This window comes from Numida meleagris, chromosome 3 (assembly GCF_002078875.1).
Source record: "Numida meleagris isolate 19003 breed g44 Domestic line chromosome 3, NumMel1.0, whole genome shotgun sequence".
NCBI classification, from domain to species: Eukaryota; Metazoa; Chordata; class Aves; order Galliformes; family Numididae; genus Numida; species Numida meleagris.
This window is the reverse complement of record NC_034411.1, coordinates 842004-863562: the sequence shown is the minus strand read 5'-3', so window position 1 is coordinate 863562 and position 21559 is coordinate 842004. Positions and strand designations below refer to the sequence as shown.

Here is a 21559-nt window from a genome sequence, read left to right as displayed (position 1 = left end):
TAATTAGAAGCCCAGCACTTAAAGAGACTACCAGCATTCTAGGGCTCCAGGTTAGTAAATGGCTTTCAGCACCTTTGATTCAGTGAACCTTCCAAGGAAGGCATCTTTAGTAAATATATTTTGCAGAGATGATGTAAAATATCTCAAGTACATTGTTATAGATTAATGGAGTATGGAGTACCCTTAATGGCAAATTAAGCTATAACAATGCACATCAAAATCTTTACACCGCTACAGTAAAAACACTTTTAAAAGATATAGCCAGAAAAGTTAACCTTTACTTTTATAAAAGGGCTGTTCTGCTCATATCTGGCAGGAGATTGAATCTCTCTCCACTCTCCTGTCTGACTCACCTCTCTACAGGTCTTTCTGTGTTAGCTTCTCACTGAAATTTTTGTGGTCACTCTCACATCTTGCTGCATACATATTAAAAACTAGGCTGAAAAGTATAGAGAAAGGAGTTGCCTCAGCACCAAGCATCTGCATCATCAACTACTTCACTCTCCTTGCCACTCAGACTCTCTTTTGTAGGTATGTGGTACATATTACTTAATACGAACATGCATCTAAGATAAGGATGTGGACAAAACAAGAAAGTTTCACTCAGTGTCAATACGAGGATAAGTTTTGCCCATTTCCTCTTTAATTGTAAGGTAAGGTACAAGAGGAACAAAGCCTTCTGTTCAGTCCTACCTGCAACATTCACTGTCCTTCTAAAATAAAAGATTAAATGAATGCAAACAGCATTATAAGTGGCAGCTGTAATTCTTCAGCTATGGTAACACTTAAGACAAAACATCTAATTGTAATACCAAGGGTCCCAGGTTGTATTCTTATTCTCAGCAAATCCACCAACTGCTTTCTACACCAGTCCAGTGGGACTCAAACCACAACTAACACCAGAATATATGAAATCATCCCAGCAGCCTGTGCCATCAGGCAAATAACTAATCAAATCTACGTGATACTGACTGAATTCCATGTGCTATGCCACCTACAAGGTCCACTGCAATTTGACTGAAAATGGCAGAGCTACATTCCAGCTCAGGATCATCTTCTGCCTGACCTGAACTACACCCACAGCTACAGCCTTACTTTCTGCACTGCATCTGCAGACCCTCCTCTGTGAGAGCCTTCTGAAAGCTTCTGTCCACTGTTCCTTTGGATCCTGACCCCCACACCCTGTACCCTCTCCCATGATTCAACCTCAAATGGCAATATCCAGAAGTAACTTCATTTCTAAGTTAAGCTCTGTCTTCTTATGGTAACATTTTTCCATTTTTCTCTAGGCACAGTATCTCTCAAACGTGAACAACTGATGTTACAAAGAAGGTCATAAAAAGCTATCATATGCATCAAAAGAAAAAGAATGTGAATATTCTTAGTGTGCTAGCCTTTGGCTCCTCTAACTGCAATTAGCTGAAACTCTTATCATCCTCACTGGTTCAGTTTGCAGAGCCATTAGGTATGCGTGAACTACTTCACTTCCAGAAGAAATGAAACTATAGAAGCCCATCAGGTATACTCCAACTCTTAGCAGGAACATAAGGATTCAAAACTGCTTCTGCCAGTGGCCCCAAACCACAGACTTAGTGAGGAAATTCTGCGCAGCAGACCACACTAAATCTAGTCCAAAGTGAAACAATAAAAACAAACAAACAAACCTCAACTTAAACATAGGGTAGATGTAGGCCATGGCCACCTACTATTGCCAGTTACTCATTTAATTGTTACAACAAACTACTAATGAACAAACACAGCCTTAATTTTCTCCAAGTTTTTCAGTGACTGTGTTTTCTTTGTAGGAAAGCAGAAGCAGTGGCTTTTCTTTTTTTCTTTTTTTTTTTTAAACTGAAATCTTTTTGCCTCATTTATGCAGGCAGCCAGTGCCTGTCCATGTCTCCAGTCTCACCCTCTCTCCAATAAATATATAAGTGTAAAAAAAATATTTCCACTGAAACCCAAAGTCCAGATGCACAAGTAAAACTGACTACCTCCCTTCAGTTTATAGCCACACATTACTAGCTGGAAATACAACTCTTTAGGCAAACAATACCTGACCACATATGGGATCACCACATCATTGAATAAGAGATGGGTCTTTAGTTGACATTTAGTTGTGATTAGCCATAATGGACAAGAGGAGGGAAAAAAGGAAGGAAAGGAAGAAGAGTTCAGCGCAATATGAAGTGTTCCTGAACAGCTGAAAATAGACAAGCACAATAAGTTAACCAGACAGTCATAACAAAGATCACACTAAATCTGCCACTGAAAGAATAGCGGCATGCAAGTGCCTCATTTATGACTGCAAATAAGACAAGAGAAAACACACTAATCCTTATAAAGAAAATGCACCTTTTTACTTTATACAGTAACTTTATACAGGCTGATCCTGCAGCCTGACACTGATGAACAACTCCTTCACCTCTGTGAAACCACACTGAGTCTAGCACTGCCCTGCAAGCCTGAAAGAAGAACCTCTGTGCAGAACATCTTTCGTCTCACTAAAGACAACAGAATTGAGAAGATGAGTGATGGGAACTGCACGCACGCAGCAGAAAGAAGAAACAAAAACCAAAACTCACAATGCTGCCTTGAAAACAGGATTTGCTCTTTCCTAAAGATCAGCAACAGCTGCCTGCGTACGTCACATCTTTTCCAGTAACCCAGAATGCTTTACAAAGTGCCTCACAACAACTCATTCCTTTTCACACTCACACCAAGTGAAATTGGTGTGTAGTGTGAGATCACTACATCAGTAGAGATCACTACATCACTAAATCAGTAGTTTCTTCTGAAGAAAGTATGGAAACATATATATAAACACTGAAACAAATAAAGAATGGCAATTATACTTCCAGCAGTTTATACCTCTGATTCACACGAGAAAGTCAAGATGAAACTCACACATCACCTGAATAATTCCTACAGGTTTTACCTAAATACGTCGTGTTTTACCTAAGTAGATCAGGCCAAACCCGCCCTGGCCAATCTGGCTGCCCAGCCTCCACACTTTTCCCTCGGTGTCCTTCAGGATCATGTCTCTCGGGAGAGGAACAGGCAGCTTGCCCCTGCCGCGCTCCTTGGGCGGCATCGCACCTTGAGCGGATGAGAGGAAAGAAAAAAAGCTGACTTTCCTCCAAAAAAGCGAGATCCTTTGCCGGCTGGGCCCGAGGAAGGGGCCCAGCTCTCCGCGGCCGCTACGGAAGCGCCGAGCCCCGTCAGCCGCGGGCTCCCCTCAGCCGGGCTGCTAACGGCCAGCACGCTCGTTCTCGCAGCCGAGCCGAGCCGAGCCGAGCCGAGCCGAGCCTCCCTCCGCTACAGCTCAGCAACTTCCCAGCGAGGAACTTCCCGCAGGCCGCACTCAGACGGCCCACGGTCTTCCTGAGGGAAACCCCAGGGCGGGGACGGGGCGGGCCAACCCCAGCCGAGCCGGGCCGCGCCATCCGCCCGCTCCCTCTCTTCCTGCCGCCCGGCCTATAGCCGCGGCTCCCGCCCTTGACTCTCCCTTCAGCGCCCCGCGCCGCTCCCATCTGCGTAAAAGCAGTTGGTCAGACCGAGCCCTGCCTGGGGAAAGAAGGATTTCATCTGAGTAAGGTCGGGAATGGAGCACTTCCTTTCAGAACTGCAGTGACCGCGCAGTTTTCACAGCATGGCTTAGGCTGGAAAGGACCTCAGAGGTGATCTAGTTCCAACCCCCTGCCACGGGCTGGTGCTGTCAGCAAACTTGGTGAGAGTGCATTCGATGTTATCGTCGGTGTCATTGCTAAAAGTGTTAAGAGTATTTGTCTCAAAACAGACCCCTGGCAATGATTCAGATGAAACTTTCTAGATTCATTACCACAGTAGGCTTGAACATATGTCAAAGGCACCAAAATCTCATTCACTCTGGCTTCATCTGTGAGGATCTTGGCATTTTATCGCTAATGTACACAACCAGACATGGATCTCATCTTCAGACTGTTTTAGAAAAAAAGGGCACTAGTAACTTGACTGTTCGACTGCTCTTGTTTCTGGATGGACCTTCACGTTTTCCAGGTAATTGTTTAATACTTTTCACCAACAGATCAAGGCCCTTTTGGGGGGGATGATTCCAAGAGAATAAGCAAGGTCCAGAATGTCTTCAGTGTCTACAATTTGCAAGTAACAGATTATGACTGCAAAGCATGTATTAGCATCAGTAGAGAAGAAAGAAAAAGAGAATATAAGGGCTTTTTTCATTGCTGGTAGCATATACCATGTTATTGTTTTTGAAAACTTAGTCAAGCTGCATATGTAACATCCAAGTGACTCATGCAGCAGAAATACAGCATAGATGGTCGACGTAGATCCCAGAGAGCTGTAAAAAAGTTGTCTTACACTACTTAAAAGAAGTTCTAGGTTCACAACCGCAACTCCATCCAGAGACAAGACTGTCTGAAATCTTTCCCCTCTTTAATAAATGTTTTACAAGTTGTAAAATTTAACATGGTGTGTATAAAGTGAAGTAGATGCTCTACAAGTCAGAGAAGAGAGACCCTAGAAACAAAAAAATGTTTGTTTTTTCATCTAATCTGCCCTTGTAAGGCCTCACCTGTGCTACCACATCCAGGCCTGGGGTCCCCAGCACAGGAATGATTTGGAGCTGTTAGAGGGGGTCCAGAGGAGGGCCCTAAAGATGTTTGGAGGGTTGGAGCACCTCTTCTATGAAGAAAAGTTGAAGGAGTTGGGCTTATTCAGCCTAAACAAGGCCAAAAAAAAAAAAAAAAAAAAAAGCCTAGAAAAACCCACAAGACTTAAACACTTAAGCTTTCGTTGTTATTTAGAGAGTTAAAAACCTTCAGAAATAAAGACGCAGAAATACAAGAGAAATTATGCCTATCATACAGAAAGATTTACTGCAAAGAGTAAGTTCTTGAGCGTACCAAACTACATCTGAAAAATGTTTGTTATCTAAATCAAGGTGCTTGTTAATAAAAACCGTAGCCAGTAGAAAAAGAAAAAAAGCCAACATCAAATTTGCCAGCAAATGGCCTGCTCCAGACAATAAGCATGCGTATATAACCAATTAAAAAGCAACAAACTTTGCTAAATTTACCTGAGGAAAAAAAAAAACAGATTAGGAAGTAACAGGAGGTCATCTTTGCCCTATAAATAGAGCGTTGCTATGTTTTGTGGGAAGGACTGAGAAAACCTCGCAAGAAACATGAGCTTCATTAGTCAGGTTAAAGCCTCAATTTCCCCTTTACAGTAGTTTCAAATTAGCAGTTTGAGACTGTGATGGAAGGGGATATGAATGCCTAAAATATTTATAAATTTATGTGCTTTTTCTGGTGTGAGTGTTTTTTGCTGTTGATTGTTTGGTTTTTTGTTTTTTTTTGTTTTTTGTTTTTGCTGAAACCCTAATTATGATGGAAGCTATTTCCCTTCAAGGTGAGGCAGTCAGCATTACTGCTAAGTTCAAGAATCCTTACAGGAAAGAAGTGTGTACACTAAAAAGAACAAAAATATACAAATCCTGCCAGCACACATCTGAGTATGACCTTAGTCACGCTCCTTATGCCTAGACAGAAACAGTTTTTTTCCATGGATTAGTTTTCTGTTTTTATTTTTTTTAGCTAGGTGAGGGGAGAACTATAAGGCTTACAGTTCAAGTTATAGTAACGTATCTTGTCTGCATGAAAGGTAAGGGATGAGGATTGCTTTTCCTCTACTAGCATGTATTTTACTACTGCAAATAGTGTTTATTGTATTATTGTTCTAATCAACACATGCTCCCTAAAGATGTCAGCCTTTGAGACTCAAGACACAGGGACTGAAAATCAAATTATTGTTATTTTACTTATTAATGGCACATTGCTGCAAACAGCTGAGAGCCACAGGCCCTTCTCATGAGGAATCAATCCTTCATGCAGCTCGGGTGTGCAAACTCTGAGCAATATTTTACAAGTGGTGTAACAGGCTATTTGTGTGTTGGTATTATTGGCTCTGATATTGACAGGATTTTTTTTTTTTAATTCATATTTCTTGCAATCTATATGTTGCTATGTGAAGTATGAGCAAATCCTAGCTTCTCTGCGGAATCAATGCGGTTGTGATTGTGATTGTTCTCCTGAAAAAGAAAACAGTGGTGCTGTGTTTCCCAAGATGGCTCTTCTGAATGGTGAATGCAGCGATTTAGTTATGAGCATAAGTCGTTTCAGTTTGTGAAACGAGTTTAGTTTCCTAAGTAACTCTTGAGTACCTCTTTTCACCATCTAGCCGTATATTCAGATGCACCGTGCTATTAAGTACCTGACTTCTTGAATTCGTAGGTGTCTGAGAGGTACTCTGAAAAGTGGAAGGTACAAACTTGAGTTTTGTCCTAGTTTCAGCTGGAATTGAATTGTTTTCTTCAGAGTGTCTGGTATAATGCTGTGTTTTTGGTTCAAGGAGAAAAACAATGTTGATAACACACCGATGCTCATAGTTTCTGCTAAAGCAGTGTTGTACAGAGCCAAGGCCATTTGCAGCAAAGGGTCCAAGGATCTGGGAGGGAACAGGATTGGGACAGCTGACTTAAACTGGCCAAAGGGCTATTCCATTTCATGTGACATCAAGGGGGTGGGAGTTATTCTGGCTCTGTTCCGCTGCTGGGGGGCCCAGCTGGGCATTGGGCAGGGGGTGGTGAGCAATTCCTTGTACATCACTTCTTATATATGCATTCATATTTATATGCATATATTTGTTATAATGACTATCCTTTCCTTTACCTTAGTACGTAGTTTTATCTCAATCCACTCACAAGTTCTACTTCTTTTTTTTTTTTCCAATGATCTCCCCCATCCCACTGGGAAGAGGGGAGTGAGCAAACAGCTGTGTGGTGCTCAGCCACCTGCCTGTTTAAGCCACGACGAGTTTTCTCCTGATCTTTGCCTCAGAAGCATTGCTCTGCTCCTGATCTTCTTGATGGAGTAAGTTTTCGAGGTTGACAGAAAGCACTGTGGTGTTAATATGGGTTAAGTCTTAAAAATGCAGCAAAATTTTCAGAGGGCAGGAGCTTTCTTCTGGTATTTAACAGTACAACAAACTGTTTTTATCCGTGTTTGGAGGCTGTTTGTTTATATCTTTGTTCTAAAGTACTGTATGCTAAAACATAGGTATATGTTCTATGTATTTTATTTTTTCTTCTATTTCCTCAAATCTAAACTTGAATATGAAAGGCTTTAGTTATACAGGACCTTGCAGCCTCACATACACAAATCTTCTTAAATTTGTTGCGTTACGTGAGCAATTTGTAACTCCACTCGCTGTTGCATTGTGATGCTTCTGTGGTATTTAACACTGTCATTTTAGTATTTCCACTTTTAATTGCCCCCCTCCAATGCAGATGTCCTTGTTTAAAAGATCATCCTAAATTTACAGTAGAGATGTAACATCTCTGTATTAAAACCATTGACAGCAAGAAATCCCTTTTCCCAATTTCTACAGAGAAATCCATTTGTGTTTGTGCGTTAGTACAGAGTTCTGTGCACTTGTTGTGCTAATTCAGTTGTTGTTGTTCTTGCTTCCTGTTTCTTAGAACTTTTAAAGTAATTACTTTCTGAGGTATCAAGGGATCTCCAACATCGAGGGGGCATGTTGCTCAACTCAGTCACTGTCTAGGTGCACTGACTCCCATTTTAAAGACTCTTGACACTATTTTGTGTGACTGGCCCCATGATTGAGATCACGTAATTACAATAATTAGGAAGCTCACCTCAGGATATTATCAGAGCAGCCCACCCAAAACCTAAGTCCATATGGTTTGAAATAGCTAATGAGTCAGTTAATGTGCTATGTCCAGGAGTAATGGACACTCAATATGGATGGCATGAAGACATAATTTACCAACTTCCTGACTGATTAAGGTTTTCTATGTAGACAGTTCTTGTATTTTGTGTCTCTCGATAAGTTCAAAGTATCAAAGCTTTTATGTGTTAAACAGAGCAGAAGAAACAGCTGAGACCTTTAAAAGACAGGCAAGAAATCAGGCCTCTCTCTCAAGAAAATGCAAAAAATGGAGACCTCAGAGCATTCATCTTAAATATAAATCTGCAAACAAATGATTTGAAATGCTTTATTAAAATACAGGAGATGTCACTGGCAATATGTGACATTTGCTTTAATGTCAAGTAGCCTAAATGAATGAATGACTGACTCCCACACTGCCCTTTGCCAGGCCAGCAAAGAAAGTCCTAGAGGGGCTGTTTTAGCCTCTGTAACTTATCTACCAGTTCCCACTACTGTAATTAAAAGGATATGCAGAATGTGGGTGCACATCCTATCTCTTTTTGTATGTCAGGGATTTTACTTCTCATTCTTTTAGAAAGAAATTATTTACAAGCATCGAAAAGAAATGGTTTTTACCCATGCTTATTTAATTCAAAAATATGCTAGGAGTTAATGTATGTTTGGGATTGCTGTGGGGGTGGATTGTATTCAGAGAGAGCAAAATGTCTAGGGGTTAAAGCAGAGAAGGAGATCAGAAATGATTTCCTCATGGGAGTAATTGTAGTAATCCTAATCCTGGCTCTGCTGCTAACTGATCTTAAAGGAATAATTTCATACCTGTCTCATTTTATCCATATGAAGCAGTCCAGTTGGCTTGTTCTAAGAGTTACTGTGTACAGACTATTGCTACTGCTGTTATGATGGGAGACATTGTCCCTACATTATCACAAAATGCATGATGTATTAGAGCCAGTTTTCCAGTATGGGCAGCTCAAATATATGTTCTTCGTTCTCTCATTGTTTCCCCTCCAAAAATAAATGCAGATGGAACACACAAAAAATGCATGAACTTAGTTATCACAGCCTTTCAAAGGAAGTATGTTCTTATCCACTAGCATTCTTCTACGTTTTGTCCAAGGCATAAAAGTAAAGACAGACTGGTCCAAACAGCCAAGAAGGGTTGTTCAGTTCCTGTGATCGCTGTTCCTTAGACATTAGATCTCTTCAAGGGATATCTAGAAATGAAAATGAAGAGATAACAGAAATAGTAGCAGTAGGAACTTGGCAATGCACTCAGGAAGAAAGGTGCGTGCACTACTTTTGTCTTTTGGTTTCTGAGTTTTATATACATGAAGCTGTTTGGGAAAGGAAACTCATCCATCACAGCACCCATTATTCACATATCAGTGCTACTTTATGTATATAAACTTTGTTATAATGATGTGATATATTAAATACAACTCATTTTACTGCAAGATTGATTTTTTTTTTTATTATTATTTTTTCCCCTGACCTAAGAATAAATATTGATCCTCATAATCTGTAAATGTAGTGCAAAGGTCATTATATTAATGGCATATTAATAGAAAATAGCCCTGACCATGCAATATTAATATCTTTGCATTGTTATTTCTCAGATCACATCCCAAACGAAAGAGGCAGGGTGCCGATACCTTCTTTCCCAGGAGACATTAGGAAGCTGTTGCATTTTAATGATTGCTCAGACTGCTTTCAATTTGGTTTTAAAAATAAAAAAAAATAAATAAAATTAAGTAGTGGTGAAGTGGCAAATGGACTGTATAATAAATCTAATAACACAGTGATGCATCGCTTTTCCAGCGTGCCCAGCGTGCTGGATAGGTCTGTTCTTACCTGGTAATGCTCTGCCATCCGTGCCATGCAGTCAATTCCATGAGGAGAAACACAGTTGGGAAAGGAGACAGATGGGATAATTTGGCCGTTTGGGTTAGCAGAGGCAGTACTGGCCTCTGCTTTCTGCAATAATTTCCATAGCAGCTGATGTTGAAAGCAGTTAGCTTGTTTAAGTTAGTCTTTGCTGTGAGCGCGTGCTGCTTTTATTTATTTATTTGCTTTTATAGCAACTCTTGTATACATGGGTCCAGAGATGCTGTTCTGATGGTTGGCTGATCCAGAAAACACCTGTTGTTTTTGAAGGTTTCTTGCAGAGTAAGTGTATATGACTTCTATGAGAAGGAGGGATAGGAGCTCGTACCTTGACATAACCTTTAAATAATGCTGCATAGTTTCCAGAAGTCCTGAGAAAATGGTGCCCACTTAGGTAGAGGAGGAATACTCGTATGTCTTTTATAAACACTGTTTTTATGAGCAGACTTTCGGTTTAATGCGTGTTTTGAATATTTTGTGTCAGGTGAGATAAGTCAAGAGTGAAGATTACAACTTCCATTCCACAGTTTACAGACAGCAAAGAAAATAAATGTCTAGAATGACGTATTACCATACAGAAAATAAGTGAAGAAAGGAGAGAAAGTGGTTTGAGCAACTGAAAAGTTGGCAGTGTGACTTAAACAGTTTGCAGCTTTGAAGAAAATTTTGGAAGAAAGAATAACAAAGGTTTGTGATGATAAATGGAAAATGGGATAAAATGCAGCTACCTTGGTATCTTTCTTTGCTAAGATGACAAATGTGCTAGACAAGAGAAGTATGGTAGATCCAATTCATCTGGACTTCTGATTCAACAGGACTTCAGCAAGGCGTTTAGTACAGAGCCACATGGGAAATTAATTAACCTGGAGAACATGTGGATAAGCACAAGAAGTGTAAAAGGGTGGAGAAATGGGCAGGAAAGGATACGCTGAAAAGGGAGATTGCGGAGATTTTGAAAAATACACTATTATTTTTATTTTTTTTAACCCCTAACATTTCCTAAGAATCTACCCGTGGTCCTGCTTAATTCAGTGATACTAATTTCCTGAGCAACAGCAACAAAGCAGAAATCTCCTTATACGATTTGCTGGTGAAAATCAAGTTGTGAGGCACTGGCATTTCCTGATTTTGCCTAAGTGCAGACACATTGATTCTGGGGAAGGAATGCAGTTCTTACAAAACAATTCCAAAAATAGTATATTGAATAAAGTCTTAAGTTTATGAGGCTAAATAAGCCAGACAATCAGGAGATATAATTGCTCTCTAGAGAATATATAGAAACTTTATATCGAAAAAAGACACAGAAGTTTATCAGGAAGTTCTGTAACTATTGCCCACCCACCTTATTTGACTTAAGCTGAATGAATGCATGCTGGCCATGTTTGTGTGAGGTTTCTAACACCAACAAATGTAGATCTGCACGGTCTTCCAGCAGGTGTCTTTCCTTCTGGGGAAGTAAAGCAGAATGGCTTTAAGGCAGACTATGATGAAAACAGTATTCCGACTGAAAAGTGGCCACAGCGTTTAAGACCAAAAGTGGCTTCAGATCTTGGGCTGCTGGCAATTAGATCTAATGTGGAGGAGTGAAATCGAACTGAACCATATATAACAGTCCTCAGACTGGAGACTGTCCTACAGCATTTGGTCTTTGCAATACATGTTCTTCTGGCAAGAGGAAAGAAAGTCAATAGTGAAACGCACTGCCTTTCAGCTAAAGGGTGGCAGCTTTACTAAAGCTGATAGGATTGTAGCATGGTTTACCAGTTTAGAATCTCTGCTGGTCTCTCTGTCCTTAGCTGTACTTTTACTGTGGAATTTAGAATATGTATTTGGCAGTCTTCATTGGGAATTCATCCTTACTTCTACATTTAAGTGTTACATCATGAGCAGTATCTCTAAAATGATTCAGAGAGGGTAATGCTCATTTCTGTGGTGTGGGGTTTTTTTTGTTGTGGTTTTTTTTTGTAGTTTTGGGGTTTTTGTTGTTTCTTTGTTCGCTTCTTTTGTACCTTAAGGAATAACATCAGAAATGTCATGAAAGATGATTATGAGGCCCAGGGTAACATGAATTATTTTAGGGAATTAGGTTTTGAAATCAACATTTCCTTCTACTTCTCCATGATGTGAAGGCCTGTTACTTGGATATACTCTCATCCCATGCGCAGGAAAGAAGGCAAGAACTGCAGAGTTCTGAGATAATTTTGTTTTGTCTGACAAGATTTGCTAGAGAAAGGAGAGATTACAGCCCAGTTAAGCACCATTATGTACAGTGCTATAATAATGGTCATGCACCAGTCAAGAGTCAAGTAAATTCAGGCAATGGCAATTTAAGCACTTTTTCAGTAAGATCCTGCACTCAGTTTGTCCCAGAATTTTTCAAGGGAGCGTATGGCCTGCTTACTTATTTACTTAATGCTTTGTGGCAATTGTAAGTTCTTTAATTTCCCTGGTTCTAGAAATTAATAACTACATTAATCTATATTTTAGGGATATGGCCTGGAAACAGTTCATTTATTTTATCGTGTACATAACATATTGCATTTGGCACTGCTAATTTTCTTTTTGTATGTATGTTTGTATGTCTGTCTGCTCTTTGCATATATACTTGCGTGTGTGTAATTATTTTATTGCAGCACGTATGATTTGAAAAAGCTGTTTGCCTGCTGTGGTATTTATCCTATATAAATTCTACATTAAATGACAAATTTTAGACCCATCAGTCCATCCGTTGAATTCCTATTTGTATTATTACTTCCTAATGAATTCTGTACTACAGCAGGTGTCAAATCATATCTGTTGTTTTGCAATTGAGTATGAATAGAAGATGTATTGCTATTGCAAATGAATCTAATATGAATCTAATGAGCAGTAATGAGCAACTGTTTTGTCATTATTGAGGCAACTGCTGTGATGCTAATAAACTCTCATTTCTGCTCTTTAGAAAAAAGCACTGACCAGGATTTATAACGTGGTCTTAATGTCCCAAAAGCCTGAGGCAAAAGAGAAAAGTGGAACCCCTAAACTGAGCATAATTTAGTCATTCTCTGTGTGGCAGTCCTCTTATTTTCTCTTATTCGACTAAACCTGGTTTAAGTCTTTTGAGCTTTCTTACAGTTGAAAAGAAAGAGATGGAGAGTGAGTGTCTATTAGAGTTAAGAAGGTGGACATTCTGCCTTAATTTTCTTTAACATAAGTACTCCAATTCCACACTCCTACACTTGACAATGTTTTTTTTAATAATAAAGGCAACTATGTGCAACTATTTTAAAAACAGTCACTTTAAAATTAACAGGCCATCAAATCAGTATAGTACTATAGTATATTTAGGGGAAAATATCACAACTTTCTCTTAATTGAAACTTTTTTTATTATTATTATTATCAGTGGATTATAGGACTGCTGAGCAAACAAAAGTACCTTTCACACAATAGCATCAGTAACTTACTACATAACTGATATGTAAACGAGTTCTGACTCCTGTGTGGCTCTGTCTTACCAAAGTATAAATAATACATAGAATGATACATAAAGCTGTATAAAAGGGACAGCTGGGTACATGGTGCTTACAAGAAGAGCACAGGAAAACCAGTCAAAACTGCTTTTCTAAAAGCTAAGTACTATACTTCCATCAAAAAATAATGCTTCTGTGTATATGGTCTTCGTGGACTCATCTCTCTGTGCAATAAAGCTAGATGCACTGTAGAGATTCATTTCAGTATTTCATTTGGAGGTTTGAACTATTCTGTGTAGGGTACAGCTGTTTGTTTTACTACAGTACACTCCATACTTGCTTTAACTGCTGAATGGAGACTATATTGCCAACATTTAAGGTATTATATAGGCACTGCAGTGAAACTGTGAATTCGTGAGCAAGCCAGGGAACGGGCATTAGGACAAATTACAGCAGTCATCTCTCAAAGTTGCAAATAGGGCGTCAAAGGTTGTATGAAAGCCATAAACTGTTCCTTCCATGCTGGGGCATTAAAAGGACTTCTGGCCTGCTGAGCAGTAGCTTGCAGTGGTTCTCATTTACCGACATTTCAGCTTCATCCCAATGCAGAAGAAGGGAAGGGAGCATGAAGTCAGGACTGCTGTCTTTCAGTAACCCTGCTAGTGCTGTGTTTTTAACTGGGTAAATAATTATGTCCAGCTTCACTTCCTATAATCAGTAATACATAGATCATATTTACCCACCCTTCAGGTATATCAAAGGGTTAGGGCTAGTTTTTCAGTGTTCAGAGTGGAAAAACACAACTTTGTTTGAACAGCATGAGTAGCCTGGAGGTCACTCGGACATGTCTTTCTAGATATATTCACATGCACTATTTTTACGGCTATGTATTCACGTGGTGGAAGAACTCTCAGACTGACAGTGTGTTCCTCTGAAATCAGTGGAAACTTTGCCGTTTGCTTCCATTCTAGAATCATAGGGTTGAAGGGACCCATAAGGATTATCAAGTCCAACTCCCAGCTCCACCTAGGACCACCCAAAAATCAGACCATACACCTGAGAGCATTGTCCAGATGCTTCTTGAACTGTGGCGAGCTTGGTGCTATGACCACTGTCTTGGGGAGCCTGTTCCAGTGCCCAAGCACACTCTTGGAGAAGATCCTTTTCCAGATATCCACCGTGACCCTCCTCTCTTGCAGCTTCATACCATTCCCTCAGGTCCTGTTGCTGTCGTCAGAAAGATTAGACCAGTGCCTCCCCCTCTGCTCCCCCTTGTGAGGAAGCCATAAGCCATGATGAGGTCTCCCCTCAGTCTTCTCTGTGTTGAACAAACCTAAGGACATCCTCATGTATCTTCTCCTCTACACCCTTCACCATCATCGTTAGCCCTTCTTTGGAAGCTGTCTAATAGTTTTATGCCCTTTTAGTACTTCGGCACCCAAAGCTGCACACAGCACTTGAGGTGAGGCCACACCAGTGCAGTGTAAATTGGGACAATCCCTTCCCTTGACTAGCTAAGAGTGCTGTTCTTGATGCACCTCAAGATGTGGTTGGCCTTTGTGGCTGCTTGGGCACACTGTAGACCAAGACCCTCAAATTCCTTTCAGCAGGGCTGCTCTCCAGCATCTCACCCTCCAGTCTGTATTTATAGCCAGGGTTGTCCCTTCCTAGGTACAGAGTCTGGCACTTCCTCTTGTTAAACTTCATGTGGTTTGTGATTGCCCAACGCTCTCCAGTTCCCACCTCTAGCTTAAAGACCGGCCTCCTCATGCATATGAGTTGCAATCTGAAGGTATAAATTAGTATTCCATAAACTTTCAAGATGGTTTATATTTCACTTTGGTAATTATTATTTTAGGAAATTATAAAATTGAGGCCAAAATGGACCTCTTGAGGTCATCTGGCTCAATGCTGGTACACAAATCACGACCGACACTGAAGCTATATCAAATTGCTCCGGGCCTGAACTTCCCTGTCATTTGAAAGCTGTAACAGTTTGTTATTGAATATCTGGCCATTTTATTACAATTTACATTTTTTTTCTGGTGGCTTTCATCTACAGTGATAGCAGGCATACATTACAGTGACATCCACAGGCCTGTGTTAGGACTGGAACTTTCTCATACTAAACATGGTTAAAAATAGAGAAGTTCAAGTGGCTACTCTCTGAAATGTAGCTTGTGATGACAAGACAGAGATGTTTTCTGGTGGTAGAAACAAGCTTTCTTTTGCTTTTTGTGCAGGAAATTAGTCTGGATTTGTGTCTTGGGCTCATCTGTGTGTTATGTGAATAGTGAGAATATATGGGATAAACATTCTCATTCCCAACCAAATCTCTCACAGTGGAACACTTGGCATATCATCCCTTCAAAACCAACAGACTCTTGCTGGCTACTTTCAAAAAAATATGTGCAAACACTTACTCCAATCTGTACGCGGTAGCCTAACAGTGCACTTACTACTGCACATTTGGTATACATCAATTTGACGTATGTTAAGATTTAATTAATGTGAAAATTATTTCCATTTCAGTAGTAGTTCATATAACTTGATATTGAGATGCATACATCTAAAAATATCTTTTCTAAAAATCTAAAAATATCTTTTAACCTATATCTATAACGTCTGCATTTTAGCATTATTGAGGAAGATGGGCCCAGGGCATTAAAAGCTCTTTGCAGTTACAGTGACCCTGAGACAGCTGATAAATGGACTACAGAATTCTGTGCCAGAGGCAGTAAGTGTGTGAGGGTCTGTTTATCTGACAATCTTTTCTTTGTGTGTGTGTGTGTGTGCATGCTTCTGAATTTTGCTCACATAGAAAGGTAAAGTAGTTCTTAACTCTGAAGCCACTTTGTCATAGAATTGCTTCGTAGCAGAGAGCTTAGCTGAATGTTTCCTTAGATTTTGTCACATATTTAAAGGGTCAGTTACATTTTGCAGTAAGCAACCATTCACTAACCACTGATATGCTCTCTGGCCATAATTATAGAAGCTCTGGACAATCCTTTGTTTCCTCTATCTTCTGCAATGCTGAAACAGAACAGAATTGTTGCCTCACGTGTGAGGCTACAGATGTCCAAGGGGACTAGAGGAATGAGTATTCAAAACTGAGGATACTGCTCAATTAAAGTCCAGGTGGCAAAAACCTGAAGGCTGGATTGGCTGGTGAACGGAGGAAAGGTTGGCAGAAAGGAAACACATAATACTGTAAGAAGCACAGTGGCAAATCACAAGAGACTCAGTAGTATATAGAATACAAGAATCTCTTTCTGGCTGAGGCATGAGATCAAGAGAGCACATATTCAAGGCTCTTTTGCCCGCTTTGCAGCCAACATTTAGAAGCAGCCTGTGGTTGGTGTACCTTCGGAAGTGTAGACACTGCTGCTGAAATTTGGGGCAGATTTGGAAAGCGGTGGTAGTTCAGACCATTTTGGGATTCTTTAGTTATGTAGAGAGCTTTCCAGCAGAACTACCAATGTGCACAGACTATGTTTTCTTGTCTGTAGTGTTTGCAGTGTCAAACTTGACTAGGAAAATTGTACCAAGAGGATCAAAACAACTCCAGAATAAAGCACTGTAATTGAAATAGCTAGAAATTTGTTGAGATCACTACAGTTTTTCTGTTTCTTTGAGATAGAGCTTCCATACTGCCATGTGTAAGTGTATGTATGACTACAATGGCCTACTCTCATTGAGAGATTCATCAGCTTTAGGCTTTCTGGAAAAGAGATTGAAATGGGAGAGCATTTGTTGAAAACCCTTAAGAGATCATAGAATAATAGAATGGCTTGGGTTGGAAGTGACTCAAGGATCAGCAAGTACCAACACCCCTGCTGCAGGCAGGGTTGCCAACTGCTAGATCAAGCGCTCTATGAGATTACCCATTACTATGAGGGCCCCATCCAGCCTGGCCTTGAACACCTCCAGGGATGGGACATCCACAACTCTCTGGGTAACCTGTTCCATCGCCTCACTGCCCTCTCAGTGAATAACTTCCCCCTTACATCTAATCTAAATCTTCATTCATTTCGTTTAATACCATTCCTCCTTGTCCTATCACTATCTGTGTAAAAATTTGATATTTTTTCCCTCCTGTTTATAATCTCCCTTTAAATACTGGAAGACTGTAATGAGGTCTCCCGACATCCTTTTCTTCACCAGATAGAACAAGCCCAGCTCCTTCAGCCTGTCTTTGTAGGAAAGGTGCTCCAGCCCTTTGATCATCTTCTTGGCCGTTCTCTAGATACTCTCCAAAAGCTCCACATCCTTCCTTCCTATCCTGATTCAGCCCAGGATACCATTGGCCTTCTGGGCTGCAAGAGCACATATCTGGCTCATATTCAGTTTTTCATCTACCAGGACTCCTAAGTCCTTCTCAGCAGGGCTACTCTCTACAAGTTCTTCTCCCAGTCTGTATACATACCTGGGATTACCCCAACAGAAGTGCAAAACATCACACTTTGCTTTGTTGAACCTCATATGGGCCCACCTTCTGAGTTTACCAAGGTCCCTCTGTACTGCACCCCTTCCTTCTGCCATATCAGCTGCACCATTCAGCTTGGTGTCATCAGCAAACTCGCTGAGGGTGCACTTGATACCATCACTCATGTCACAGATAAAGGTGTTAAAGAGTACTCCAGGGGACACCACTTGTTACCAGCCTCCACCTGGACACAGAGCCACTGACCACAATCCTCTGGCTGTGACCTTCCAACCAATTTCTTATCCACCCTTGAAATCCATATCTTTCCAATTTTGAGATAAGAATGTGGCAGGGGATCATGTCAAAGGCCTTGCAGAATTCCAGGTAGATGACATCTACCTTCGAAGAAGTTGCCTTCTGTTTGTCCACTGATGCTGTCACTCCATCACTAGGAGAAGGCCACTAGATTGATCAGGCAATCACTTGCAGAAATTCAGAGATGTCTTTAGAAAAAGAAAAGCAAAAGAAAAATTATTTCAAAGAATCCTAGTCTTCATATGCTATTCTTTTGACATAAATAATGAAACAGTTGTTTAGCATGACCTCTGAAGGGCGTGTGGTAACTTTTTTTACTTCTTTGTTTTGCTGCCACCTATAACCAAATGACAACAATAAGTTAATCAAGAGGTCATCAAGCTCTGGTGGTCTGTCTCAGTCTTCCCTCTTGCTTTCTCCGTGGGGCTGGAGCAGGGAAAAAATATTTTCCCTTCCCCCCCATTGCACCACTGCTGGTGTGTACACATGGTGAATCAGTAAATATTCTATTTTATCCTTTCCACCAGTGTGGATCAGCTCAGCACATCATGGAGTTAATGCTTGGTGGAAGGGTGCTAGAAACTGAAGCTGACATCCTAAGAAAAAGTGGGCATGGAGCATTGTAGGGAAAGGGTAATATCTTTCACTGTATGACAGTTGTATGCAACATGGCTTTATAAAGTTACATTGAACTATATTTGCACTTTTATGAAAGCATTGTAAATGCTAGAAGAGCCAACTGGCAGCAGTATCACCATATAAATAACATCCCATTGAGATTGAGAAGAACAGTCTTGCACTTTTTCTCCGTGAAAGAGCTGACCCTCCGCTTATGGAGTGAAGGGCATCTGAATCCAAATGAGAGACAATATGCATAAAGAAAATAGAGTTACATTCCCTATTCTAATATGTGGCAGAAAATCTATAAAGAAGCTCTTTGTAAGTTTGTCACAAGATGTGTGAAAAAGCAATAATGTATCCAAGGTGAACGTTACCCATACAGAAGATGAGGCTACCCTGTAATGAAGCTATAGGAGGGCTGTGTGTAGTGAGCAACACAGAACGTATGTAAGGAGCACCACAACCAAAAGAGGATGGCCTCCAGGCAATTCTTGCTTCCAGCTTAAATCCAACACGTTTCTGGGTGTCAAAATCTTTGCAGTGCTTCTAAGCCTCCTTCAAACTCTGGAACCATTGATTTTAAGGCAAAATGAGGTGAATGGCTTCCCACTGAATCAGTCACATAATGCCTACATGTCATAGGCTATCCTTCCTTGTTCGAGGGGAAGGATAGCCAGACACCAAGCATGGATGTTTTCAGACATATAGCTACACACAATACATGTTGATGTTACAAGTCTATTTTTATCTATGGAAAACAGCCAGACTATTTTAAAGAGTCTTAATAACACAAGCCCAACAGCTCCCAGCCAACAGCTGTAAAGTGAAGGGTCAAGTCACAGGACTGGTAGAGAGGCAGAACCCATATCTCAGCTTTCCAAAACAGGGATTACTTGAAAATGTCTGTAAACCTTTTTGGCTTACCTTGAGTGTAGACTGTAAAATATGAAGCATGGAAGAAGGGAAAGATTTGCAGGTGTCTTGTGAGATTATTTTCTTTCTTACAGGCTGTAAAAGTAATCTTTCTTTCAGAGTATACTGCTGTTAGCTCTTCCATCCTACCAAGTTATGACAGGTCACAGGTTTGGTCTTTACTTGCTTGGATGTGGAAATTACGTATTAAAATTTGATAGCCTGGGATTATTTGACCAGATGATCACAGTGGCTCTCACGGCCTTCACCTTGCTGAAGTTTCTGTACTTTTCAGCTGTATTTTCCGTCAGTCAAAGGAGAGTCCACACGATATCTGTGCTCCTGGTTGACACTTCTGTTCCATTAAGTGGAAGCTGTTCCTCACATCTGTATAATTTCTCCCGTTCTGAACTTGCAAATAGGTGTCATCATGCAGTGACCCAAGCGTGTTAGCCCTAACGTAGTGGTTGCGTTGTTCCTGGTTTCGTAGCAGTTGTGCTCCGTAGTTCAATATAAGTTTGTGATCCAAACAGAAATCAATTCAGGCAGCTTCACTACCCTTCAGAAAGTACTCGTGCTCTAGGATTAGATTAATTAAATTGCTTAATTTTCACTATACTTTGTTTCGAAGTTTGTGAATTTTCCCTCAAGCTATCAGTGATCTTGTCATTCTCTCCCTGTGATGCACTTTGTTCCTCAGTTCAACAGTACAGTTTCAATGAGACTTTTAAATCTCTTTTTTTTTTTTTTTTTGATAGTTGAATGCAGAAGGGAGTGAAGTTCCTTTCTGTTTATTGGGTGACACTTCTTGTCTCCAGTTCTGCATTACTACAGGCTTATTTTATGGCACAAGGAAGACAAAGACAATTCCAGACACACCCTTGGGGCAGTATTCTCTGACACTCTGCTGCTTTTGTATTTGTCTATTGCAAGGCTTTAATTTCATTAATGTTCTTATGCAAGCTTGCTGATCAAAATAAGAGTGTACGGTTGGTAACGGCCCAGATCACCTTAACTGTGCTTTGAGAATGGCCTCCCTAGAACGCCTTAGGAAGACTGTGCATCAACTCAGTTTAGTCCATGGCTGAAGAGTTACCTTGCCCTGCTGAAACTCTCCTGCTCCTTTGTTTTCACTCTTCTTCCTTAGTGAGCACATGCTGTCAGGAAGAACCTACCGCTTAGCGCAGAGAGCCTTAATGCAGCTGTGTTTGTGATTCCTGATGAGTTTCATGAGGGACTACACTGCAACCCTCAGAGGAATTCGATTTTTCAGTTGATCTCTCTGCTTCTCAGAGCCATGCTGCCCTAGGTGACTCTGTGTTGCTGACGCTGAATGTTGCCGTACTGCAAGTGTGAGGCAGGCTGATGAAAAAGTCATTATAATTTTCAGTTAGAAAAGGCAGAACTCAAGCAGGTGTCTAAATGTTAAAAGATTTACGTTCTTTTCATCAGCTAGCCTGAGATGTTTTGTGTAGGGCCATTTGGTAAAGTTCAAGGGTAACTTGATTTTGAAATTTTTCTTCTCATAGCAAGAGGAGCATGTGTATCCTGTCGGAAAAACTTGCTGGCATAATACAGCTTTTAAAAATATATATTTAAGGAAGAAAGAAGGAACACTGCGGAGTAGGCAGAGGTCATTTCTAACAAGAGGAAGTACAAAATCCATCTCCCTGTTAAACTCTTTAGTCAAGGATGAAACAGTTTTATGGGACAATATCACCAACAGTAGTTGGTGATATTTTACTCTGCATCTTTACTAATCTTTACTCTGGTAAAGACAAAGGCTCAGCCTCTGCATAATGGCTTTCTTTAGTGATAGTTATTCGGCTTCTGTCAAACCTGTAGCCTTTGGAGAATCACCTGACATAGGAAAGCATGTTTACTCTGTGTGGCTTATCTAACAATAAATGACATGATGGTGTTTAAGGAAAAACAAGTTCTAGTTATCTTTTGTGGCTACTTCAATTCACTGGACTTCCTTTCCTGCTAAGGGAACCTGGACAAAGCAGAATGAAATATGACTCTGCGACTTTTCGTATTAAAGCCTGATGTTGGAGACGAAGTGGTCATTGGAGAATGCAACTAATTCCAAGTTGAGCTTTCTTCACTGTATACGGACCCAGAAGCTGATATGGTGTTTCCACATACATCCAGGTGCAACTATTCCTGTTCAGCAACAATGCCTAGTATCAAGTTTC

The 21559-nt window shown here is 40.5% G+C and overlaps 1 protein-coding gene and 1 long non-coding RNA gene across 9 annotated transcripts in view; one reads left to right on the top strand and one right to left on the bottom strand.

The window, feature by feature from the left end:
• Window positions 1-3275, bottom strand: part of VRK2 (vaccinia related kinase 2) — a 45111-nt gene extending 41836 nt beyond the window's left edge. For all 3 annotated transcript variants that reach the window (XM_021393223.1, XM_021393225.1, XM_021393224.1), the window contains exon 1: window positions 2959-3275. In XM_021393223.1, the coding sequence (XP_021248898.1) occupies window positions 2959-3094 (136 nt within the window). In that variant the 5' untranslated portion in view covers window positions 3095-3275. The remainder of the gene's footprint in view (window positions 1-2958) is intronic.
• Window positions 3598-21559, top strand: part of LOC110397196 — a 67489-nt gene continuing 49527 nt past the window's right edge. For all 6 annotated transcript variants that reach the window (XR_002437610.1, XR_002437609.1, XR_002437611.1 and 3 more), the window contains exon 1: window positions 3598-3730. This is a non-coding gene — a long non-coding RNA (uncharacterized LOC110397196). The remainder of the gene's footprint in view (window positions 3731-21559) is intronic.